Source organism: Haemaphysalis longicornis, unplaced genomic scaffold, assembly GCF_048455015.1.
Source record: "Haemaphysalis longicornis isolate Haplotype H1 unplaced genomic scaffold, Haemaphysalis longicornis Haplotype H1 scaffold_18, whole genome shotgun sequence".
Lineage (NCBI taxonomy): Eukaryota > Metazoa > Arthropoda > Arachnida > Ixodida > Ixodidae > Haemaphysalis > Haemaphysalis longicornis.
In genome coordinates, this window is record NW_027526282.1 from 7600933 (window position 1) to 7627070 (window position 26138).

The 26138-nt window shown below is 47.2% G+C and overlaps 1 protein-coding gene across 27 annotated transcripts in view; it reads right to left on the reverse strand.

Annotated features, from left to right (window-relative positions):
• Positions 1-26138, reverse strand: part of LOC144166609 (mediator of RNA polymerase II transcription subunit 25-like) — an 81566-nt gene that overhangs the window by 46322 nt on the left and 9106 nt on the right. For all 27 annotated transcript variants that reach the window (XM_077696125.1, XM_077696128.1, XM_077696127.1 and 24 more), the window contains exons 5-13: positions 20654-20774; positions 19460-19525; positions 18513-18600; positions 17233-17430; positions 10312-10430; positions 8365-8446; positions 7852-8085; positions 6287-6636; positions 4720-5214 (exon numbers count right to left, since the gene is read on the reverse strand). In XM_077696125.1, coding sequence (XP_077552251.1) covers positions 4720-5214; positions 6287-6636; positions 7852-8085; positions 8365-8446; positions 10312-10430; positions 17233-17430; positions 18513-18600; positions 19460-19525; positions 20654-20774 — 1753 coding nt within the window. The remainder of the gene's footprint in view (positions 1-4719; positions 5215-6286; positions 6637-7851; positions 8086-8364; positions 8447-10311; positions 10431-17232; positions 17431-18512; positions 18601-19459; positions 19526-20653; positions 20775-26138) is intronic.

Genomic DNA, 26138 nt, shown 5'->3' on the forward strand with positions numbered 1-26138 from the left:
TCTGTTCATTCTGGCCTGTGCCCACTGCCTGCAAGCAGTCGGTGCTTATGGCAACAGCACGCCAACGAGAACTCGCTAGCGCGCCAGTGCCAGCCTGCGCGCGTTTTGTGAACTAGTTCGTGTAGCCATGAACGTTGCGGCCCCAAAAAAGGTGAACTCAATATAGAAAACATCGGCGGAAAACAAAAAAGTTAACTTACAAAAAAAAAAAAAAAAGCACGTACCCGCGGGGATTCGAACTCGTGACTCGCAAAGCATTTGGGGTGAATTCCTAGCGCCCCAGACTGCTAGGCCACGGAGCGGGACGGGAATGCTTTGCTAATATAGGGTATATATTGTACAACCGGTTTACACTTTTATTTAGTTTTGGCATTTCAAGCTGCTTAGGTGACTATTTGTTGTACTGCGATCGTGCAGTAAGCGTCGTCCGAGTTTCCACAGTAGCTCACGTCTAGCAATTGCATTTCGTAGACGGAAAAGCGTTCGCAGATGCGTAGTCGTGCTGCTGACCGCTGTGCTTGTTCGCCCAGCGCAAAAAAGTGCTTCCCGCGCCCTAGTTTTACGCTGTACGGTAAAAATATCAGTTGATTTTATTTGCTTAGTACCTATATTGACTTCGCTGACTCTTCTCCCGCCTTCAAGAGGCCTTATATTTTCCTACTGGCGTACCAGTCAGCGAAGCGTCGCATGTGCAGCGCTTGTGTGAAGCGACCTTGATTTGGAGCTAGATACAGTGTACAAACAAACCAAGTAAAGAAAGGCACATTCTTCCATTCACAAACGTGTCCTGGCTTCGTTTCAACTAAGCGAACGAATTGCGACCAAGCAATTTTTTTTTAACCTCCTTGATTGCGACGACCCGTCGGCGGCCGGCGGACGAAACGCTGGGCCGACTGACTCTGTCGGCCGGGGAGCCGTGCAGTAGTGGCAGTAGCGCAGCCGTGGCGCAGCCAATTGCCAGCTCATCCCCTCCTGACGTCACACGAAAACGCCACAGAAAATGGGCGAGCGTAAAGAGAGGAGGACAGCGTTTTCGAATTAGTTTTTCTACTAAATAAAATCGCGTAAACGCGCCTAGAGCGGTCGAAACATGGCCTGGGGACTCCGGACTACAATTTGCGCTAGTAATCCCGCAATGTTTACATATCACTTCAGTGTCCCTTTAAGTCCATTTTGGACAAATTATTTACACATACACATAAGCACTGCATTGTTGCTCGCTGATTATGAAAACTGCTGTTTCTGCTGAAATGCCTCTGCTGTTTACCTTTAAGAGCCGGAACACTCACTTTTATAAAGCCCATTGCAATTGCACTTTTTCAAAATTAGTGTATACAATTTTAATTTATAAATAGAAGGAAAGTGCCAAAAGTGCCACCTGACATGTCTTAGCGTTAAATAAAGCATACCATGAAAAGCCATTTCCGTGCAGTGCTTGAGTGCAAATGAATGAGTGGTATGCAAAAAAAAAAAAAAAAGTGCCTTAAATGGGCACTGAATAAAATTTGTCAAAGTCTTTTTTTGTGGAATTTAGCCCATGTAACTCATTGTTTGACTACTTAGTGTAAATCTAGAGCCTTTGTATAAAATGGGCAGCAGAAGAAAAAGCATGCCCCATTCATAGTCGCTGCATCCACCACCTCATGACCTTACGCTGGCTTTCCAAGTTTTCATGCTAACTGAGGGTTACTTTTTTTTTTTGACCCATTTGACGGTTCATGTTGACTGTTTGTTTGTCTAAGCCCAAACCACACAAGTAAAACATGCCATTAAATTCAACCCTGTGGACTTACCAATGTGTCGGCATATCTGACATCAGCGAATCGGCAGGAAGAACGGTGCAAAGAAAACAGCACGTTCGAATGCACGTTTCTAGTTGTAAATCAGCTGAAGAATAGATTCAAAATGGGGCTGACGTGTTCTAGATTTCAATCTGGTAAGGTAATTAGAGGATATTTACCACTCACTTTGGTTTCCCCTTAAATAGGCTCGTTTATTGTTCAACACCCTGCATACAACAGAATCAACTTCAGTGTTTCCGAGATTGCAGGTGACACCAGAATGTCCAATATGTGAATGTGTTCATGTGTACAATGCATTCAGGGGGCCTTGGATTTCATAAGCGTGACAACAAGGGTCTTGCTTTGGACTGCCTTCCTGATTTCTTTGCCTTTCCCTCTGTACGTCCTTTTACTCATCTGAAAACACTCAAGAATGAGCAGAAGGGATTTTACACCCTGATGATGATTTCAGGTTTAATGGCGCAAGGCCGACAAAGGCAAAGGGCGCCATGACATTTGTGAATGAGATGAGAAAGATTTGTAATAAAGGCACTAGATTAAAAATTTTCTAATAGAAGTGGTGTATAGGGCCATGTTAAAACATAATGAGTATACTAAGAGAAAGGGTGCCTATACAGGGTAGCATTAAAACACAGTGAGTGCCGGCACCCAAGGTGTAAAGCCTCAGGTCCCGCCATTGTTTTGCAACACGTCATGAGCACAGGTGAGGTCATGGGCAGTAAGATATGTGTTTTAAAAAATCTGCGTCTGCAAGGTAGCTAAAAACTTTTTTGTAAGAGAACATGGGATGGTCTGCAAGAAATATAATGAAGGGTGCAAGGAAATATTATATGTGTAAACTTCATTAAAGTGACGCCCTACAAAACGACACACCTCTTCATAATAAAATAGCGAATTAACAGACATAACAACCTTAATTCCAAATTTGGTTAGTCATGCTTGATCGCAAGAAGGCGCCATGCGCAATCATCATCATCATGATTTGTAAGCACTGGGCTAGTTCACACCACTGAAAATCTTGAACTGCAAAAGGCCGATCTCACCGCAGGTGACTCACAGCTTGTCACCGTTTCACAGGGTAGATAGAACTTCTGATGAAATAAAGTTGCACATGCAGGAATGGAAACGATACCACGGACAGAAATTGCTTGAGTTGCTAGACACGAAGTGGTCATTATAACTTCGCTGCTACAGTAAGCATAAACCAGTCTATTATTCCGTCCAGCCTTCATGTGCCACAAACAATTTGAAACCATCCAAAGTACATCCCGCACTACTTGTGCAAGTAATCTGGTTGCACGACTAAAGCATACGTGACCAGCACATCATTTGCAATAACCACTGATGATGGCATGTTTTCTTTTATACTCACCAAAGTGCTCATTAGCGGCCCTTTAAACAACCCCACAGGAAAACACAGCCGACCGCTTCAAACATGTCCAGAAGCAAAGGAATTAAAGGTAGATGTGACAGAAGAGAGCAGCAAATCTTTCCTCGCCATCTCTGTTGTGCAAACAACAGACAAATGAGCTCCCGAATCTAACCTCACATGTCGATCTACTTCACAGTACATCACCAAAATGCAGTGGTTCTGGCACCAGTACCAACCGCCGTCGAAATGGGAGAGTTGCAAAAGTGCAGCCATTGCGGTGGCGAACAGTTTTTTCAAGCTTTTTAATGAAGACAAAGTCAGTCTATACTACAACACACAGTGCAGGTGGCTTGGCTTGTGTGGTAAGCCCTTGCAACTGGAAAAAAAACTATATTTACTTACATTCCACAAGCATAGGGACATGGGCTCTGTCTTAGACCAGAGGTTATCACGTCTTTAGTCCCCTCCAAACCTCAGTGAAGTGCCAAAAGAACCTGGTTCCATCCCCAGATCCTTACTACCTGCTTATGCCTCCTGTAAATTGAAAGACCTAGAAACTTGCGATATGTGCGTTAACTCGTAAGAAGAGGTGATATGTAGTACTTGTGTCCTAAGTCACATTCATGTGAAGAGGGAGTTATCTCTGTAAAAAGGCTGGTAGTGCTTTGTGGGCAGAATGCATTGGTTAATGTGCTCATGAAACCCAAGGGAACAGTCACAAGAGGTTCAGGGATTTATAGAACGAATTCTAAAGGCCAGACCAGAAATGGTTTGCTCGCATGACGGGATCAGGCCTCAATTGAAAGAAATTTGGAGCATGGCCTTTGAAACTTCCTAGACAAGGAGGACGAGATATATTTGAACAGATGCCAACTAAGCTGTGGCTAGAAAAAAAAAAAATTTAAGTCGTTCCACTCAACATGAAAGCTGTCGGAAGTGCAGAGCAGTGATTCGCCATAATGTGCTGTAGCGCCGTTATCTGCTCGCTGCTGCCACCCCGTGCAAATCAAATTTCCCGCCGTCACAGTGCTCGCGAGCCCCCTGCCTGAAACTGCGCCAACGGGAGTTTTGCTCCTTTTGTGCTGGCTTTTCCTCCCGCACGTGCCGGCATTGCACTGCCCCTTTTTTTTCACTTACTGTCGTAAAAACCAACCCAACAAGCGTTCCTAATTAAATGAACGCGGGCACCGCCGGTTAATTCCGCATATTTTGCCTCAAATGTACCTACAGTTTTCTTTGCGCTAAGCAACGTGGAGATGTATGACAAGTGCCAGCGGTTCAAGAGTTTCGAACGCTAATGACTATATAAAGTGCTTGGCTTTCAAAGCCTCTCAGTTACGCCATGACAACAGCCGCTACGACAGAACGCCGTGCGGCTCTATTTGGGCCCAGCAAGCGAGCTACGACGACAAGGCGAGCCCCTAAAGCACTCCACACTTAAAATACACTGACCTACTCTCAAGCTCAGCTCTGTTGGACTCCTGCAAGGAAGCTAAAAGGCCTGGTACCTGCCTGGTCACCCCAGCAGCGTGCCAGGGCACTCACCATCTTGTTCTTGGACTGCTGCTGCTTGCGGTGGGCGTCGACGACCTGCTTGACGGCCCCGAAGAGGCTGTCCTGGTCGTTGGCCACCATGCCCATGAAGAGGTTCTTCTCGGCCATGTACACCACCAGCAGCAGCTTGATGTCGGCGGGGGGGCTGGCGAAGTGCACCAGGCCCAGGCAGGTGGAGCTCATGAAGCGCGACAGCTTGAGCAGGCTCTCGCTCGGCTCGAAGGAGAGCACCACGCAGCGCGAGGCGTTCTTCACCGCCATCACCACGTTCATGAGCATGGAGCGCGGCATGAGCTGCAGCGTCAGCTTCGGGGGCCACTTGTCGGCGCACACCTCGGGCTCCCCGTTCACCATGCTGGTGGAGACGGTGCACTGCAGGGTGTACACGCTGCGCGGGTTGCCCGGCAGCTTCTCCTGGTACTCCACCTGGCCCTGCCACACCGTGCGCCGCTCCTTCAGGCCCACCCCGCCGCCACCGGGCACCGACTGTTCCCAACGTGTAAAAAGGGGGGGAAACGAGCGTGTGCGTGAGACATTCATCATCAGCAGCAGCAGCCTGTCTACGCCCACTGCAGGGCAAAGGCCTCTCCCATACATCTCCAATCATCCTGGGCCTGAGCTAACTGTGACCAATTTATCCCCGCGAACTTCTTGATCTCATCTGCCCATCAAACTTCCTGCCGCCCCCTGCCACGCTTGCCTTCTCTAGAGATCCACTCTGTTGCCCTTAATGACCAATGGTTACCTTGCCTTCACATTGCATGCCCTGCCCATGCCCATTTCTTCTTCTTAATTTCTACTAGTATGTCCCTAACCAGCATTTGTTCCCTGAACCCTCCCGCTCTCTTCTTGTCCCTTAACGTCACACCTATAATCTTCCGTCTGCATTTACACGCCCTCTATACCCTACAGTGTCCATTCACGTCGTCACCCACCTCGCTAAACTGCTTGTATCGTACCTTCCAAATGGCATCGATGCTAGGACTCAAAGTAAGCCTGTTCAATTGACATATTTTCAATATTTTCGAAGCCATTACAAACAGCTGCACTGTGATGCACTGTAGAGTCAACTGCCTTGTGTGCGCCATCCTTGCTTTGTGTGTGCTCTGGCTATCGTTTTCTTTGGACACCTTCAAGCATCAAGAGTGCAAGGCAGCATAGTATGCTTGCCAGCAAGGCCGACTTTCTTCGATGTGTCCCTGGGTCCTTACGGGGCAATGAAATCAACATGACCATAAGGGGGGGGGGGGACTAAAGCCTTCTCCCTCCTTCTTGTAAGTACACACAAGGCACACACATTTTACTTGTGCCAATTCTGGCTACACTAGAGGTGCAAACAGTAAACCATAATTCTATCTCATTTTTGCCTGCTCATGTAATGAGGCCAAAGGAGCAACTACTTCTTACAACTGATGCGACATGAAGTATAGACTGAAATGGACGTGAAGTGGGCATTTTTGAAACGTAAAAACTCACAATTCCGCCCCTGGAGCCGTTGTGAGCAGTCCGAAATGACAAATGAGAGAGACCGGTAACTGGAGCCGCCCTGCTCGCTTACCCCGGGTTGCTGCTGTGGTGGCTGCTGCGGCTGGGGTGGCACCCCCTGTGGGGGCGGTCCACCCCCGGTCACCATGGGTGGGTGCTGCTGCTGGGGGGGGCCCTTGCCAGGCTGGGAAGGTGGGCCCGGAGGGAACTGACCTCCTCCCCCGCCGGGGGGCATCTGGCTCAGCTGGGCTGCCAGGGTGCTCGGGGGAACGACGGGGGGGCCACCCGAGGGGGCCGGGGGCTGCTGCTGCTGAGGGGGCACCGGTCCACCGCCCACCATGGGGTTGACGCCACCTGGGCCCACCACCCCGCCGGGACCGCTGCCAGGGGGAACGCCCAGCCGCATGGAGGCACCACGGAAGCCTGCGTGCAGAGTGGGATAACGAAGACGTGAAAACAATGCCTCTCAGCACATGAGGGTGGCTGGCAAAGTTAGTAGTACAGTCGAACTCTCCTACAACAAAATTCACAAGCTGCCTGAAAAAACAACTTTTGTTCTACCGCTACCAACGTGTTGGGATAGCACAGTTAGTTGAGCATCGGGCTGTTCCTGTGGAGACTCGGTTTCAAATCCTACTAGGTCACATGGGTTTGTTTATTTCTTCCTTCTTTACAACAGCGGCCATTCCCTTGACTGGACAAAACAACCTTGTTTTGTACAGATTTGTTGTGCAAGTTAATTGTAGAGAAATTCGCTAATCGCAATGACTACAGCAAAACACAGTTTTATTTTCCAAAGTCTGCACGCTTTCCCTTCACCAATATCGCTGGTCAATTTGAACATAACCAGACCAGAGTCACCACAAAGTGGGCCACCATCACAGGTTGCCCCGTAGCCCATGAGATATTAGCATTGACAACTGGTTACTTTGCAGCAAGTAACAATGTTGCGTCGTTGCTGCGTTTCTTGGGTTTCCCTCACTCCTCATCACATCAGTGCAGAAAGCAGAACTTTCTCACACCTTTCGACGGGGCTAACTCTGCGCAATTAGCATGGCCAGCTTGTCAATAGCCAAACAAAATGCCAGCATGAGAGTCAGTTTTTCAAGGCAGGCTCCCTGAAGCCAACTGGAAGGCACAATTTTCGTCACGTGTGTAAACCGGCCAATAGATGCGTGCGTGGCTTGTTATTTTTGTATTTGTTTGTTTACGAAGAAGATAAGATCAAGCTCACATTTTGAGCGGTTGAAAACGTGCGCTTTCAAACAAGACCAAAAACGCTGCGGCAAAGAGCATAGTTTCCCAGCGCCGGGCAGCAAAAGGTAGCCACAAATTGACCTCAATTCAAAGGGACACAGGTGCAATATTGCATTTTCAGACCGCCACAACTCCACAAACATTTCAGATTTTGATGAAATTTTGTACGTAGGTGCTTCCAAAAGGATGCTAGGAGATGAAAAATGAAGAAGCCAAAAATCAAATTTTGGGACCGATTTTTCGAGTCTGGACGCTGCTGTGTCTAGACCGAGTCTAGTAGCCTTAACCAACTGCCTTCGTGTTTCACTACAATTTCCCACTGCACAGCTATTGTGCCCCCAGCGTGAGTAGGAGAGAGAGAGAGAGTGGGAGACGCCCCACCTGTCTGCATCTGAGGGCCCGTGGCGCAGCTGACGGGCGTCGGGTGGCTGGGCCGCATTTGTGGGGGTCCGCTAGCCATGGGTGCGTTGGACAGCTGGCTGGCCAGCAGCGGCATGCTGGTCTGCGTCGGGGGCGGCGGGGTGGACACGGGCGGGCCCCCCGACACCCCGGGGGGGCCCCCTGGCACCACCCCTGGGGCCTGGTTCCAGGGGAGGCGCACACCGCCTGCGCCTCCTGGAGACAAAACACCACTCGTTCAAAGTTCGCAGCAAAATCGATGTCATAATTACCAGGACGAAGCTGTCTTTTTAGTGAAACACACTTGTACTTTGTCTTCGTGGCCCGTTTAAAATAGCCGACCTTTGTAGAAACTTGTGGCCCTGACGATTAAACAGCCCCCAGTAAATGGGCCAATTTTTGAAAGCCATAGCTCATATATTCATGTACACCTTCAACACAGAAATGTACACATTGCCGAAAGCCAGATGTGAAGTGTCAAAGGGAAACACCCACCGATGGTGACCGGTGACCGGTTTTGTGTGGTCCTGTTCATGGCATCCGGGATGGACCGCAAGGTGACGTTGGGCGGGTTGGGCTGCGCAAGAAAAATAAGAGAGAAAAAACTGAGTATTGGCACTCCGTAGGATGGTGCACACTACCAGGTGGTCTGTTCAAACCGCTTGTTCAATTCCCCAACAGCCACTCTTCCATTTGTTCCCTATTAATACAGAGAAGAAACAAAACAGGGTAGCAAAGGGGAAATAATGAACGAAAGAAAACTGCAACCAGAAATGATTTCTGATGATTGTCTTTAACCAACACCCTTCCCCTCCCCCTTTTGTTTTTGTCCCTCTGCAATGGCTAAGTGGCTAATAAGGCATTGTGTTGCTGAGCCCAAGGACGCGAGTTCAATCTCGGACGCGGTGGATGCTTTTCACATGGAGGCAAAAAGAGAGAATGCCCACGCGCCGATATTTCGGTGCACGTTAAAGATCCCCAGGAGGGCGAAATTAATCCAAAGCCCTCTGCTACAGCACATCTCATAGCCAACGTGTGGCTTTGGAGCACTAAACATGGAGGAAGAAAAAGTTGGGAGGCGGCACCACTGGAGAAGCATGAAGCCTCGTCATAAAAATTAAAATTCAAGTCAGTCCAGACGTCACTGTGCCGTGTCACCCCGCCATGTGAGAGCACGCTGGCTCCAACCAAACAAACGCCGGCATGAAGCTATAAAACAAAAAAAAAGAAGAAGAAAGAAGAAAGAATCGTGGGTCACATGCTAGGCTGACTTTGGCGGCTCGGGAAACAGAAACAGCTAAGGAGCGGCATCAGCAGATGTTGGCTTGCGAAGGCTGGCTGCATAACGTCATGTCTTCTAATTTTTATTCCTACATGCGTTAAACCCAAAAAATCTCGTCTATTTTATGTTGTTTTGTGCAGTTACCTTGCCTCCTTTTAAAGCAGTTTTTAATGCGTAGCGTTCTTTGCCAAGTACCCCCACAGCCAGGACTGTGTAACGCCCTGCATTTCCACAAAAATGCAGATTTCGCAGAAGGAACACTTTTACCGTACTTACCTGATTCTAACACACAATTTTTTTTCCAGAAAAATAGGTAGAAAAATCGCATGCACGTTAGAATCGGATATGAAACCAAAACTGCCGAAACAGCAGAAATTTTGTCCCACTCTTCGCCATCGCCATCTCAAGATGGCGCCAAAGCTTTTAGCAACGATTTTTCGGACACAGGAAGCCAAGGCACCTAGGCTTTTCTATCGACGTTCATACAAATCGTCAAATCGTTCCACTTGCGCGCTTGATAACAGCAATGGCAGCAGTGGCTCTCACGCGTTCAAAACGAGCGGTCGGGTGAAGCGTGCGCCTCTGGAGAAGCTCGCGGGATGGGCGCGCGAGGCGTGGGCCACGATCCCATTGACCATGGTTGAACGTTTGTTCAGAAGCGTGGCATCGCGAACGTGCTTGACGGCACCAAGGATGAGATGTTGTGATCAGCGGAGAGCGACGAAGAGTGAGATGAGTGAGATTACTTCGAGAAATAAATCGCCGGTTTCTCTTGCATTCGTTTTTCTTGCTCACAAAGTTCCGTGCGCGTTACATTAGAAAGTGCAAGTTGGTTTTTTTTTTTTTTTTTTTTTGCCGGGAAAATCAGGTGCGCGTTAGAATCGGGTAATTACGGTAATCGTTGTAAGAGCGTAAATGGAGGTAACAGGTGAGACAGAATTAAGAAAAACCGAAATTGTGGCTGTAAAGAACTCGCACTCTAGACAAGCGGCAGCAATAGCAGACAGTTCTCTGAATTTCTGCATATTTTTAGCGTAGTTGCAGTTGAAAACAGCCTTCAAAAGCAGCCCCCCCCCCCCCTTGTTCATTTTGTCCCTTGCCTCCCTTTGAGCAGTTTTTTTTAACATAGTTGCAGAGTTGGTAAACAGGACCGCACGTGCCTGGTTGATGGCGGCCAGATGCGGGGCAGGTGGTGTCGGGATGCCAGGCCGGGCACCCTGGCTCTGGAAGGGCAGGGGGGGCTGCTGGGGGGAGCCGCCCATCGTGCTCAGGGGGGACGCTGCAGCAGCAAGGGGTACAACAGGACGAGTAAGAAGAGCACCCTCCTTCGGAACATACTGTGTAGAATGCCACACACACTCGGCGCAAGAGTCGACCTCTGATTTCCAATGGCCCCAATACGTCTGCACTCTGGAAGGGGGAACAGACTTCCCCACAAGCTGCTCCGGACACTCCTCGTTTTCTGCGTATGTGTCAAACGCAGCTTAGTAGCACTTGCCCAGCAATTCTCGGATAGCCCCCACCAACAAAGCCCTCAATCTAAATGTAATGCGAAGAACGTTACGTTACGGTAATCAGAGACAAAACTCCAACACCTGAACGACACAGGCCACTACTGGAACACTTCTTTCTCTTAGCTTTAAACACCTTCGCTTGCTTAAAATTATGCTGCGGTCCTTAACTATACCATTAAAATTATACCATTATGAAGCACATCTATTCAGCTTTATTTTTGTATTTGTGAGCAAAATAGTTCTTCCATAAGAAATCTTACTTGAACCCACAAAAAAACTTTTCACCAAGGTTTTGAAGCACTGTAAGAAAATTTTTGTACCTAAAAAAACACTGCACCTAGGACTTTCAGTTTAAGTGAGACTATTGGTAATAATAAACAAACAGTTTATTTTAAAAAGGTTTTTAATGTTTTCTTTTAACTCAGAGATGCAGGCATATTTTGAAAATTGTTTCTACAAATTACCAGCACCTTAGTTTTGAAAAATAAAATTCTGCCTTGCCACCGGTTACTTTCTCTTAACCACTATGTCATTAAAATCACATATAGTGAGCTTCACTTTTGTGTGCCTTGCATATTTTTGAGACCAATAGTCTTTGCATAAAAAAAGAAAAATACATTCTGCAGCTCGTCAGGAAGGAGCATTTTTTCTGTGGTATGGAAAGAGTTAATGCCCAGTGTCAATATGTTGCACCAAATCACATGCCAAGGAAACGTATCATGAAAAAGTAACACAAGGCAGTTCCCTTCCAGTCTGTTATGTGAGGAAAACGCTACGGATAACTGTTTGTTTGTCCTGTCATCCCTGAGCAAACGGCCGTCATATCCACAAGGCACCTTCTGGCACCATGTTCGTATTTGAAGATGGTGCCAACCAACATGGTGCCATGTTGGTTGGCACCATCATGAATGAAGCACCATTTGCAGCCTGTCTGTCAGTGCCTCGATTTCTATTATGGCATACCAGATTGCGATACAGGCCTCGAAAGGAGGCAAGAAAAGATGCGTCACTCGCTTTCAGCACGAAAGAAGACAGACTGTTGCTTTGCAGTGTTTGCGATCGCAGCGACTAGGGCAAAGCGTTGTGGGGAGAGAAGAGATTGTAAGTGAGGGCGGAAAGTTGGGCTAGTTACACGACACTTCATTGAAAGGCACGCCAGGGTGCAGCGTGGTCAATTCATTGGGGGTGCAGTGAGACGGGGTCTTGCTGAAGAAGCCTGAAGCAACATGATGCTGGTCTGATGCAACCAAGGGAAAAGCTCCAACCCTATCCCAACATGACTTCTGTGCAATATCAACCCGTTTATCTCCCTCATCTTTAAATTCCATGCACCAGAAGTCAGTTTCTCGCAGGCCACCTGGCCCACAGTATAGCACAGTGGGCCCCTAAGAGGAGGTCCCCACGGTCCCATTTCTTGCTTTTATACACGCATGTTCTCGGGACCGCGCATCAACTTTGACCTCAAGCTGATTTACGAACAGAAGGCGCTCTTGCATTAGTGCCAGCCTCTTCGCTTCTGCCTGCTGCTGCCAGAGGCTACCTCGAAGGCGTTTTTTTCCCGTCTTATTATGGTCCCCAAATAATTTAAGAAATCTCTAAATAAAAGTTGGGGAAAAGCCTGCACCAGCAAGCTGTTGTGAATATTCTAATTCAAAATAAATGAATGATGGTCCCGACACCAAAGAAAGAAAAAAAATTGCAAAAGAGAGAGAAAAATGTAAAAGAAAATACAGTAGACTCTCAATACACGGAACTTCAAGGGACCGGAAAAATTAGTTCCGTTTAACAGGAGTTCCATTTACTGAGAGAGATGTTCTAAGGTGCAAATTTATGTGCATACACACTTCCTAAGGGCATTTCATGGAACTCTAAGCACTAGAAGGTGACTGTAGCTGATAGTTTTCAGAAAGCAAGATAACTACAAGAAGCATAGGCACAGCATTCACAAAGTTGATTTGGCAACAATGAGTTGCTGTGCACTACAAAATGCGTCAACTATTTGTGTTTGAGTCCTTGCAACTGCATCTTCACGGAGGCTGGAGGCCTCAACTTCGTGAGTGCTTACGAGCCACCGAATTTAGAAGACGGCAACGTGGTAATGAAGGACGAATAGCACAACGATGGCACGAACGAGGCGACAGGAGGTGAGTCCTGTAGCCTCGGCGTCTAGAATAGAGACCGAACGACTGGAACAAGAACTGCGATGTTGCATTCGTTACGCTAACACGGCTAACCACTTACAAGACGAGGCTTACGAGGCCAACAAGGCTAAAAAAGCATGGAGGAAGAAAAAAAAACAAGAACGAAACAGCCGGAACCGTAAAAAGCTCCTTCTCATGCCAGTGGATTTCACAAGAAGTTCCATTTCTGGTTCCGTTTACACGGTGATGTGGAAATTTTAGTTCCGATTACCAAGAGTTTTTTTACGTTATCTGAATATAAAACCAACCAAATTCCAGGCAACTGTTCCGTTTAATTAATTAAGGGGGGACGCGGCTTTCAACTTCGGAAAAATGACCAAAACATCGTTTTTTTGAAACCCACATATTCGGCTTCTATGTTTCCTATTCTGTGCGTCTGCAAAGTTTTTACGCTGAAAAGCGTCGCAAAGTGGCATAAAAAAATACTTTTGTCAGGCGCGGTGACAAACTATCAGCGCAAAAGGGCGAAAAAACGGCAATTTTTGGAGCGCTCTATCTCCGCAACGGTACCACCGGGCGCGGCCATTTTGATATGGTTAGATCGGCCGAGCGATCGTCTTTCCGGTTCCGCTCGTCTCTTTTATCTTCGTTCATTCACAAACGCACAAACGGCAGAAAAGAAACGACGCACAAACGAAGCTAGAAATAGATGCTGAAGCGCTATTGGTCCTCCGGTCGGGGCACAGAACAGCGACCCTCCTGATTGGATGTCGCGGGCGCAACGCAAGATGGCGGCCGCCTGAGCTGCGTAGCGAGCGGATTGAGTTCATTTTCGCCGCTTCGCTCGGCCGAGTTTCTGTTCAATCTATGGTATTCAACACGGACGTTATCGCGGTGGGAATGCCGGAGATAACGAGCCAGATTACGGGAAGTTGTGTGGCTCGAAAGGAGGAGGTCATCGAACGCTTCGTGGTGCGCGTGACTCTACCGTCGCCAGACCCCGGAGGGTGACGCGGTGTGCGCGCTTGCGATAGCGGTTCGTGAAGTGAACTTTTAGTCGGATTTGCGATGTTTACACGCTTAGTTATTGCTGTGTTTTGACTGTGGGCTCGCTAGCCTTGAGAAAGAAACGGTCGACGCGTCAAACGCTGCGGCGCGCACGGCATAGCCGACGCGCATTGGAGCATCACATGACTGGGCAACCGGTTACGATTGAACAACAGTAGTTGTAATTAATGCCTGCGACGTTAGTTTTAATCTTAAAAGCGACCTGACCAGCCATATCAGGTGTAATCAAAGCTCGATATGTCGCGGTAAGCGTGCGCTGCGATGCGCGCGAGCCATATCGCCTTTCTTGCGCAACGTTTCCCGTGCACTTGTAATTTTCATGCAAACAGGTTTTGAGTTAGTAATATCATGCAAACAGGTTTTGAGTTAGTAATATAGGAATAAAAATATGCTCTCTGCGTTAAAAATGTACGTTACTGTGGCAGCATTTAACAGTGATTTTTTTAGGGAAATTATTGATACCATTGCTCAGGGCATACTAGCTGTGCTGCGAGAAATATTGGATGCCTTGAATGTCAAAAGTAGTAAAAAAAATATGCTCTTGCATTGAAGTTGGGAGTTATGCAGAATACTCTACCAAGCTTCAAAGTAGCTCATTTTCAACCTTGTGGTATGCAAACTTTTGGCAATGAACACCTGCACTATGAGTACTAAGTTGCTGTGCCAGGCAAGAAAAACATGAAAAAAAAAAGCCAAAAATGTTCAAATTTAAGTTAAAAAAATGCTTAACTTGTTGCCATGGTGACAACACTGCAAAAGGAGGTTGTCCAGTGCGATACAGCCAACCAACTAACCTACTTTGCATTGAAAGCCCATTGAAACCCATCTCCCCTCCGTTTGGTTTGCAAAGGGGGGTATGTACTCTTCACGGAGGAGCTGAAAATGATGTTTTCTGGAAAGAGAAAGGCTGAAAAGGCACTCCAATTTCAAGGCAAGGCCTTCCAGAAGCCCCATGTTCAAAAAGACATGAAAGGCTACAACCGTGACGACTTTTGATATGTGAAACCTATGTTGCAACTTCGGAAGCCGTTTTCTCAAAACAGTTTTTTTTGCCACCTGTGTCGCTTGTCCCAGGGATTTCTTCGTGACCGCTGGGTCTATTTTGATTCCGTTTCTTGCATTACATTCCTTGATGAACTGTTCAGGTCGTGACACTTTTAGTTTTCCAGATTTGTTTTTTGTGATTTTTTTATTCAAATAATCGTTCACAGTTGACATGCCTGTTGCACATTAACCTCTAAAAAAATGAAAACTAAAAAACATTGTGTTGTAAAAAAAAAATTCTAAAACTGTCACGACCTCGTCCATTCATTTGGGAATGCAAAGCACTTCGAACAAGTTTTCTATCGTGTTTTATAAGCCGCTCAAGCTCGGTACAAGCGGAACAGAAAGAAAATTTCATACATAAAAAAGTTATCAAAATATTAACTTCAAATTTTTATGGTGTTATCACAGAAGCATTTCCAGTTGCTGTGCCAATTTTCATCAAAATCCACAAAGAAATAAAAAAGTTGATTTTGAAAGCCACGTCCCCCCTTAGCGGCAATTCCGTTTCAGCGATTTCCATTTATCGAGATTCTACTGTACAAACGTGCGCATAAAACCCTCCGTTCCTTGGAGTCATCTCAAACATTCCTCTGTGTGGCCTTAACCCCAAGGGGCCCACCTGCGATGCAGGTTTTGCCTCAAGGGCAATAAGGCAGCTAATCAGATGGCACAAAATGCTCCGTCATTTCCACCTACTGTGAAAGTTTCCCGGCACTTTCGGACCGTCTTAAGACCGGCAGTTAGCGACAATTTCCGAGTCCCTACGTGCCTACAAACATCAACCTTGTGTCACGAAGGGACTCATAAGTGTAAATGCCACTCTATCAATCCACGTCCAAACGTGGTCAGCGACGACCACACCTTGGAGATTCAAACTGGACCTCGTGCGGCTGCCCTTGTGCACGTCAGGTGAGGTGGCAGGAGAAGTGGAAGACCACGTTATGTGCTGCCCACAGTGTACTGTAGAGTGGACATTGTTGTTCTCAACAATTCGCAAGTTAAGAGCCCCACCCACCACTCTGGGCCCCGTCCTCTTCCCAGCGAGGCAGCGGACACTTTGCAGAGAGATATCGCGCACCCTTAATGGCTTCCTTCAGGACACTCACCTAGCACACTCATGGTGAAGGAGCCATATATTTGACACGTCGGGTGCCACTCAGGAGGAGAAATTGCCCAGTGCAGTCACATTGTGGAATGATCTTCCTGATAACGTAGCATCTGACACTAACCTACATTCGTTCCATAGAAAGTTACTCTTACATTTACCTTAACAGTTTCATATTTCAGTAGTCTGTTTTTGTTTTTGCATATGTGTGGCAGGTGCAGCAAGCTGTGAACTTCTAGAACCCACGTTTTGCACTTCGGTTTTTTGTCGCATTGAATTCTTTTCCTGTACTGTCAACATGCTTTTCGCTCAAAAAATTGCGCTACCTCCCTTCTTGATATCCCTAGTTTCTTTTTCAAATTTTTAGCCAATTTTTGTTACACATCCTGTATCATTTGTAAACTGCATTCTACTCTGTTTTTGATGTGATATGCTGATTTATGTATTCTGTTTTGCTACACTGTTCCTTGTTGTCAGTACTTTGTATGCCTTACTCCTGTATCTTCGAGACAACATGTACTTTTCTTTTTCTGCCCCCCCTTACTCAATGCCCTACACCATGGTTTCTCAAAGTGGGTTCCGCGGAACCTAGGGGTTCCGCACGCCCCTCCTCAGGGTTCCGCGAGACACTGATAAAATTTCCCTGGTCCCGCAGTCGCAAAGTCTTATGTGGTTAACTTGAGGTGCAATCGATCTAAGGAAGCTCCATTACTCACGCCCGAGTGTCTGTAAGCACATCTCGGCGCATAACAAACGCGCGAGCTGCGCAATAAATCTCGCCAGCAGCTTGTAGCCAGCCAGACTCCGAAAACGGGCCACGTGGTTGAATTATTTCACTTGAATCTCGGCCTCATAATACCCCCGTGCGCATTTCTCCTGTTAGGAGATAGGTGCCGCTAGCGTACGCATTCGCGTAAAGTCGACGGCAAAAAAAACTACACCCTTGCTTGCTTTTGAATTTATTGCACATTAATGTAGCATGAACGGAATGAAAAATGGCGGGAGGGGGGGGGGGGGGGGGGGGTTCCTTGGCACTTAACGGAACTTAGCAGGGTTCCCTGGGACCAACATGCTTGAGAACTCCTGCCCTACACAACGGGCCTGTAAGGTACTACTTAATTAATTAATTAATTAATAACCCGTGTGAGGCTAGCACCGCTTGACCCAACTACACCACCCCTACCAACTAGGAGAAAAAGCACTCACCCTGGGAGGTGGGCTGCTTGAACATCTTGGCCTCGCGGGGGTTGGGCGGGGATCCTCCGGCAGGCCGCTTCTGGCCGACCCCCACGGAGGTGGTTGCGGGGCTGCGGGGGTTCAGCGGGGGCGCCACGGCCGACGGCGAGGGCGTCGGCTCCACCTTCACCTCCGCCACCGCTATTGGGGGAGGGCTCACCGGACGCTCTGCACCACAAGGGGGTAGGCACAACAGCCCAATTAAGATAGCCTCGCTGGAGCGGGTACTGTTCCCCACTTTATTTTTCTTTTTTCTTGGGGGGGTAGGCGGGGAACGTGGAGCTTTTAAAAGGATTTAAAAAGGCACAACAGCAGCCACAGTGTAATGGTCAGGATTCTATCGCCCAACGTGGAGCCTCACAATGAAAAACGACACACACCGACAAAATAAATCCTCTGGAACTTTAAAAAAACAGAGAAGAGACCTTTTGGATCGAAACAGTGGCCTCGTGGTTGCAAACAAGGCTTCCACGGTAAAACCGAATTGCCTCGATTGTTTTTGTTTTCAAAGTTTTTATTTAGCAGTATCATATTATTGGTGTCAGACATTTTTCATTGTAAGGGGTCATCCCAACCCGACAGGCTTCCATCGAATCCTCGACTACTTCAAATGCATGCGTGCATCCATAAGTGGGATAGGCTTGGGGAGAGAGGGAAACTGTACAAACAACTGCGAGAGTGCGGAAACCGCGTCGGAGCGTACAGTCTCTGAGGCCACAACCAGAAAAACAAACCACACACTGATATCATGGTTATAAATTCTATATAGACAAATATAAAATAAACAAAGTGATCAACATACTCAAGAAATCGCCAAACGATAAGCAATAGCTTATCGTTTCCAGAAATGGTGGATGAAGGCTGCGACACCATTGGTCTTTCTTTCTTTTCGCCAATTGCAGCCATGCAAGCCAACTTCCTGGTGGAACAGCTCGTTCCAAATAAATCCTGTCTTTATGTCTTAAAACAGGCAAATAGACACAAGTCCACACCCCATGAGTGTATCTTTCAGCTGAGGAGCCCTACAGTTACACAGTCACTACAAAAGGAAAACTGTGCTGTAACTGCACAAGGCAATCTGGATGATACAAGTTTACTCCGCAAGGTCACTCCACACATACACAACCCACACGTCCATTGCAACGTAAACAACAACTGCGCTGCTGTTCGCTTTGCCACAAGCACTGAATGAACGATTTTAAACTGGGCAGATAACTACGACAAAAAAGGGGTTGCAGCTAGTGGCCCACCTTGTAGCTGGTACCCTCTTAGGAGAACCATGTGCCTTCGGTCCTTGGCATAGTTCTTGCACAGGGCACTCTGCAGGTCTCCCCCAGCCTGCAGCAAACAGCCAGGCAGACACACCCTCCACCTCAGACGCTCACCCCGAAGAGTCGGCATCCTAACAGCATAGCGTGCATCCCAGTCTCAATGGACCTTTTTCCAGTAGCGTAGCCCTCTTGCGGCGGCCACCTGAACTACACTTGGGGGATTATAAAAGAACACGCCCCCTTTTCTTCTGCCTGCCCTGCGCAGTTGAAGATGCCGTCCCAGGCACCACGCATGGTTTTGGTGGCAGAGAAATTTTTCGATGGCAGCCGTAGCGCCTATCTGTTGGCCGCTTTCAGGGCGCAGAAGACGGAGCACCACTTAGCTGGCTCGGCGTTCGCAACTGGCTGACCCAATATGGCGTCGTTTTGTCAACATTTTGCCCCCCAAGAAGGGCGGGTCGGTCGCTGGGTGCGAGGGCAGTGCATGCGCAGAGTGCTACTGGAAAAAAAGGTCCATTGAAGACACCTTGCCCAGCTCATGGTTTTCAGCGTTACTTATGGGTAGACATGGCTGTAGTTTGTAAATAACACCGGGGGTGGAATTCCGAGTATTCATTTCAGAAATGACCATTGACCATTCGCGTCCATTTCAGTCATGACACAGTTGTACTTGTCAGTCCTCTGACCAATGACGTGCGCAGAAACCAAGGCCTTGGTCGTCTGCTTTCGGCCAATCGCCAATTTATGGCTCGAAATGCACAATTTGAAATGGAGATGAAATGGACAAAACTGAGAATTCCATGAAAGGAGAAGTTTCTTCCATCAGTAAGATTTTTCATTTCGAATCATGCCATGATGAGGACAAAACAAAACAGGCTGCAAGTGTCTTTTTCGGCCTCCCAGGCTTTCAAAAACGCTGGACTGACCTTTTCATAGAGTTTGTACAGGGCTGGAATCTTCCTTGGCGAGAGGATGCTGAAGTTGACCTGCCTCTGGTGTAGGAAAAAAACAAAGTGTGAAAAAAAGCCGTCAGGAAATGGGGCCACCTCAACATTTGAAGCAAAAGTTTTTTACAAACATGCTTTGTACAGTCATGAATTTTACAGAGTGCATGGAGTGTCAAGGATTAAAAATTTTTTTCAAGCCCCACATTTGTTTAATACACCTGTCTGTGTCTTCTTTTGAAGCTCCGCAACAATAAGGATGTTGTCTGGGGTTAGTCGTAGCAATTATTGTAAAAGGACGTGTTCCCAGGCAAGTTTATGGCAACTCAACCCCTTGAATGGGTTATCCAGGGTGTCTCAGAGAAACGTAATTAGTTATAAGAGCAAACTGCAGAAAGGGACCGTTTTTCGGTGGTTGTAGAAACTTTTACCCGCTGTAGCCAATGCCCTCATTAGTACCGTGCCCCATTTGTCACCTCACAAACATGAGGGGCAGCACCTCGCAGAGTAGACTCGACTTGGTGTTACAAAGTGTCAAACCCCTCAACACATAAATGCCTGCCAAATAAACTTGTGGTAGCCAATACATGTAACTTTAACCAGTGTCCACACTGATCTATCCCAGGTGGCTTACACAAAATTTCATGATGTTCACAGCACCATTACCCACAGGGGAAAATTTTGCATGCTTGCAGTATCTGTCAAAACGTCTTGGGCCATGGCACCTGTGCCTGTAGCCACAATAATCAAAAGCATGATCCCAACTGTGGAACGCAATCTAAGGGCTTAATCATGTGAAAAGCCTCTCTTGCAGAAGTGCAGTCAGGGGGGGGTGTTTTTGTGTGAGAACACCCGCAAAATTTTCTGAGCACTACCTACCCCCTCCCTTTTCCTTTAATTTTTTTTTTTGCCAATGCTATTTGCAAGCCGAATTGATATACCATAATGTAAAAACAAAAATAATAAGAGTGCCGGTTTATTGAAGCAAAAAAATGTCTAAAATTTTTCTGGGACACCCAATCACTTTTTTTTTTCTTCTTCTTTATGGTGGCATATAACAGCCCCCCAAAAAATATTTCTGGCTATGCCACTGCTCTCTCACATCTGCTAACATGCAAGCACTTTCCAAGGCTGGGTACCACCAAGGCGAGAGCCCCGAGGTTGAGAGAGAGATACCTCGGCCATGATGGCAGCCAGCTGGTCGACCGAGTGTCCCGCGTACATGGGGCTCTCCAGGGAAGGCAGCCGGTAGGGCGGCGAGTTGCTCACCAGAATGCAGTGCTTCTGCACCACCGCCCTGCATTTGCCCGTACCGAGGGAACGGCACACATGAGCTGTTCTGCTATCGTGGGGCCAGGGCACGGAGCAAGAATTATCGCGGAGGGGCAACAGGGCTTGCTCCGGCGGCACGATAAAGTCACAGCGCCGGGCACAGTACTGATGCGCCCTCTGTCATGAGGCGCCAAAGGAAAAAGGCCCGCCGGTTCAAGGTCAGTCAGTGCATAAGCCGGCTGCTGTCGTGGGCAGACGATGCCGACGAATTCCTCGCGCGACTGGACTTTCATTGGAGTCAATTTGCTGCGGAAGAAATCTTCGCGTTTCAAACACCACTGTCGTAAGACGAAGGCGCTTTGATTTTTAGACCGCGAAACCTACACTAACAAAAAACAAGGGGTTGAGAATCTAGCTATGATTAGTTCCAGTGAATGATGGTTGTTTTCCTCTATGCCATTAGATCATATTTAGACTGTCCTAGCTGCCCCACCCTGTTTGTGCAACATGAAAAGCACGTGCAAATCTGAGAAGCTCGCGAGAGGCGAGAGCAAACTACTTGTGGCGGGAAGGCGGCATCAGCAGACGTCGTCGGCTCCGGGATTCCTTGTAGTACTTTCGTTTCAAGCACGGTACGGCTTGTAGCTAGGGCAGTATTTATTAATAGCTGCTGCTAAAGTGTCCAGCAATTCTATTTATTTATTTTACAGAAAGAAATCTGGCAATTTTCACAACATATTCGATCATATTACGATTTTTGTGCGTCGCGTCCGTAGAAGAACGTGTGAACTATGGCAGCACACTTGACGCATCATCTGTTGTGCTGCTTTGCAAGCTGCATTTCCTCCTCACCAGACAGTGACATTAACGTTCCGCCCGCCTGCACTGTCCCAGCCCAGGGGATTCCCCTCCTCAAATACTTCTTTCTGCGTGGGCCAGGGAACGGTCTAGCCCAAAGGGTTGAACTTGAACTTGTTGGCAGAGATGGGACAGGAGACACAGTACCCTTATCCCCCCCTCCCCCCTTTATGTTGGTGTTAAAGGCCAACTGCACTCAAATTTTTCTTTGTCCAAATTTGATCTATATAAGTACTCTATGCTCTTAAAATCACCATGGCGAAATACTAAGCTTCGTAAACACACAGCACACTAGGTACAGTCGTTCCAAGCAGCTCTGTGCAGACGACGTTTGCACCTGGTGGAGAGTCACCGAAACAAGTTCCGAGCGGCCTGTGACAGAGGTTGGGGAACCTGTCCCGTGGAGCTCGCGCTTCTCCAACCACTTGCACAGCATTCCACCGTGCACAGGGACGCGTTTGCCTGGGGTTTCTCTGCTACACCACCACGCTATACCGCCGTCGCCATCAAATGTTTCAAGCTAAATGCATAGGTAGCAATATCCGCCTTATTTCCAGTGCAATAAAAGATATTACAAGCCTACAAACTATTCACACGCTTTTGAACAATCTGGAGCTAGCAAAACTTTTTTACTTGAAAATATTCGTACCAAAAAAAAATAGCGCGACACGCACACTTGCCCTACATTGTCAATCCTATTGCATCTATTACACGAAAAAAAAAAAGGATCTCTTATAAATTCTTGACCACTTGCACTTCAGTGTCCAATATTTGCCCTATTTTGGCTGGCCCAATGCCACCTCCATCCCTTAGACCTTTTTTAATGTTAGATGACCTAACTGCAGTTGTTGTGCACGCGGGTAATAAACATTAGTGCGACTTTTGCCTCACTCGGTAAGTGAAACAAAATCAGCCTTGCTCGTGGTAACAAATACATCCACACAAATATCGGCTGTCGTCTTCGCGAAGTGCGAAAGCTAACAAAACTGCTCCTCTCATAAACAAGAAACCTGATTTCTTTTCAATTTCCAAATGAAGTATTCACTTTTGTAGAGCGCTAGATTTAGTTTAGTTGAAAGTAAAATGTTTTCAACAGCACATGTCTCTGGTGAAAGCAGAAAACAGCTGTAGAGAGGTAACTTTTTCGTGTTTTATTGCAGCATTTAGCAGTGGAAGCTGGCTTATAGTTTTAGATCCTTTTTATAATTCGATTCTTGATGTGCAGCAAGGAAAAAAATACTGCGCTGATATTCAAAAAGCTGTTTGCACGTAATGTATAGTAAAAATAGTGATTGATCTCTGCCCGCCCGCCTTTATTGCCTTCAAAGACAGCGATGTGACAGCCAAGGCGCCGACTAACCAAAGCGGCTTTTCGATACCGTATGAGCAACTAGCTTTGCAAATCAGGGCCCGCATTTTTACTCGCAATGCCAAGGATTGCAACAACGGCAGTCATTCTGACGGAAAAATAACTGTTGTACTGTCTACAGTCAAACGCTTGTATAACGAAGCGTGCGGGACCGTAGTAATTGTTCGTTATACACGTCACTTCGCTATATGCGTCGCGCACTAAATTGACACCCTATAAAGCAGATAAGTGTATATAAGAATCAGTTTATTCAATCTTACAAGATGAAGGTTACAAAGCAAAATTATACACACGAGGGTCCCATAGTCGAGACTGCACCAGGACTCTCGGTTAAATATTACATAGAAGAATAAAACACAGTGAAAGCCGCTAGAATCATATTATACAGTGGCATATTATAGAGCTATATGCATTGCAGAGTAGTAATATAAATTATAAAACAATATTGACAATATAGAAATACAAAATAAGTAGTATATTTAGGGCGGACCCGAAGGGGAGAAAAAAAGGACAAATAGAATAACAGGAAACGCAATATTATACATGTAAAGCTATAGTAATATTCATCAGAACACTAGAATTTTCACGAGATAGAAAACACTAAACCGCGCATCTAGGTGAAATTTCTAAACACCCTATGCCACAGGAAGCAAAAGCAGGCATAATTACATTCACTAGTATGAGAAAACACGATGAAGCAAAAAGGAAAAGAAGGAATTAAAGTGAAATGTAACAAACTAATAAAAATCCAGTGCAGCACTACAAACATACATTCAGCGAAAAAAAAACAATACGCAAAAGTGCAACGAATAATACTCAAAAATACACAGAAAATTTCACTATCGCTGTTATGTACCATTCAGTACTCTAGAAGAAACTTTTTAAGAAGCCTTTTAAATGATGATAAAGATGATAGAGTTTCAATTTCACCGGGCAGGCTGTTGTAGTTTGCAATAACTGAAAAATGCGAATGCATTTTACCGTAGTTAGTGGAATAAAGTAAGCAAATAATTAGAATTAGCAGCGAACCTATATATTTATTTACATCAGATTTGTACTCCAATAGGCGAAAAAAAGTCAACAAGTTTCTTCTGCACAGTACCTAGTATGACGTACTGAATATGCAACCACCACCGACCTGATGCTATCGAGGTGCACGGCATGCTGCGGCGCGAAGTCAGGGAGTGACGAGATATATATCTGTAGCGCGTCAAATGCCGCTATCGCTTCGCGGGTAGTCGTAACGCTTGGCTCCTCTGCAAGCTCTTCATCGCTTCTCGCCTGGTCATTTGTGGCGTCCCTTTTCTCTATGAAGGCCTCCCCGATGTCGTCAGTTGTAAGGTCAGAGCAAATTAGGACCTTATCGTCCACCGAGACGTAATCGTCGGCCGTCACAACCAATGCGGCGTCGCAACACGCACGTGTTTATGGACTCCTGCAGCTCCGTGGCCGAAATGGGTGACTCACGATCGTCGGCACATCTATCGGCTGTGTCTTCAGCTTCAGTGAAGCCAGCACTGCGCCAGCAATTGCGCACAACGTCGGTGGGCACCTTCCACCATGCGCCGGTAACCATTTCAATGGCCTGGCGGACGTTGATCCTAGTTGGCCCGTCAATGTTGTGTTGGACGTTGAGCAAAATTCGCTGCAGCATCATCGTGCGGTAGCGGGCTTTAACGGACCGTATGATTTCTTGGTCCAATGATTGCAGCACCGACGTGCAATTCGGTGGCAGAAAAATCACTTCCACGTGATTTAGCACCGGGATCTTGTTGTGTGCGGCGCAGTTGTTGATGAGAAGAGCAATCTTGCGATTCTGAGGGTGCATTGTTTTCTCCAGTTGCAAAAGCCAGGTTTGTTTGGAAAAAGTCCGCCGTCATCCAGGCCTTTTTGTTCGCAACATAATCTGCTGGAAGGATACGCATGCCCTTAAAGCATCGTGGCTTTGCCGGCCTCCCAATAACCAGCGGCTTCAGCTTTTCAGTACCTGCTGCATTGCAGCAGAGCAGCACAATCAGACGTTGCTTGGACTTTTTCCCCCCTTTGCAGCGATCTGTTTTCTCGCACAGGGTCTTCTGAGAAAGCAACTCATAAAAAAAGAGCAGCTTCGTCGGCATTAAATGTGTCTTCTGGCCTGTACTCATGCAGCACACTCAGCAGTTCGGACTCACGCCAACTGTCGGCGAGATCGTGCGGTGCGTCGGTCTCTTCGCCAGCCACAGTCTGGAAAACAATGCCATGTCGTTGTTTAAAGCTTCTCAGCCAGCCGCTCGTCGCTTTGAAGTCCGCTTCATCCACGCCGAGGGCGAAGGCAAACTGTTTGGCCTTCTGACAGCAACGGCCCGCTGACAGGAATCTTCCTTGCACGTACATCGGCAAACCACGTGTAGACGGCGGCGTCAACATCCTGAAATGTGGCTGCACAGATCCGTTCCGTTTTATTTTGTGCCACTTGCTCCTGTATCTTTTCTTTGTCCTTAAGGAACGTCGACAAGGTCGATGCGCTGATACCATACTCCTCGGCTACGTCCTTTTTTTTTTCGGTCGCTCTGCACGGCACTAATGATCTTCATCTTCTCATCGAGGCTGTCGCTTTTTGTCGTCGCTTTTTAGTCCATGCACCTTCACCTGCTCTCATCGCGATTCCAAGACGTTGCAACACGAACACGGTGCAATCGGACAACCACGCTACAGACCAGATCAGGAACAGACTCGCTTCTCTCCGCAGTCAGGCAGTGCGTGCATGCACACACTTAGCTGACTCTTCTTATGCCGTTTTTCTGCTGCCGCCTCCCTAAGACTAGCCCGAAAACTCTCCTCCAAATCGTTATTGCCTTTTGTCCCTTCCTTCTCGCAACTGCCCTGTCATTCTAAAAAAAATCTGAAATACACGTTTCATCCCAAATTTGCACACCGATCGCCTTTTTCCTTCTTTCTTCTCGCTAAAAAGTGCAAGAGCTCCGAGAGCAGCAGAACAGCCAGTCAGGACTTGGGACGCCGACGTTCCGTGCCTGTTTTGTGCCATTTCTCATTTTATTTATTACACTGTAGACCCTGCTCCGACAACGAAACTCGGTCCAGACTGCTTTTCCGCCGGCAGGAAAACAGTGAAGGGAGCGGAAGAAAAGGAAGGCCACCCAACCTGGAAGTTAAGAGGCGACA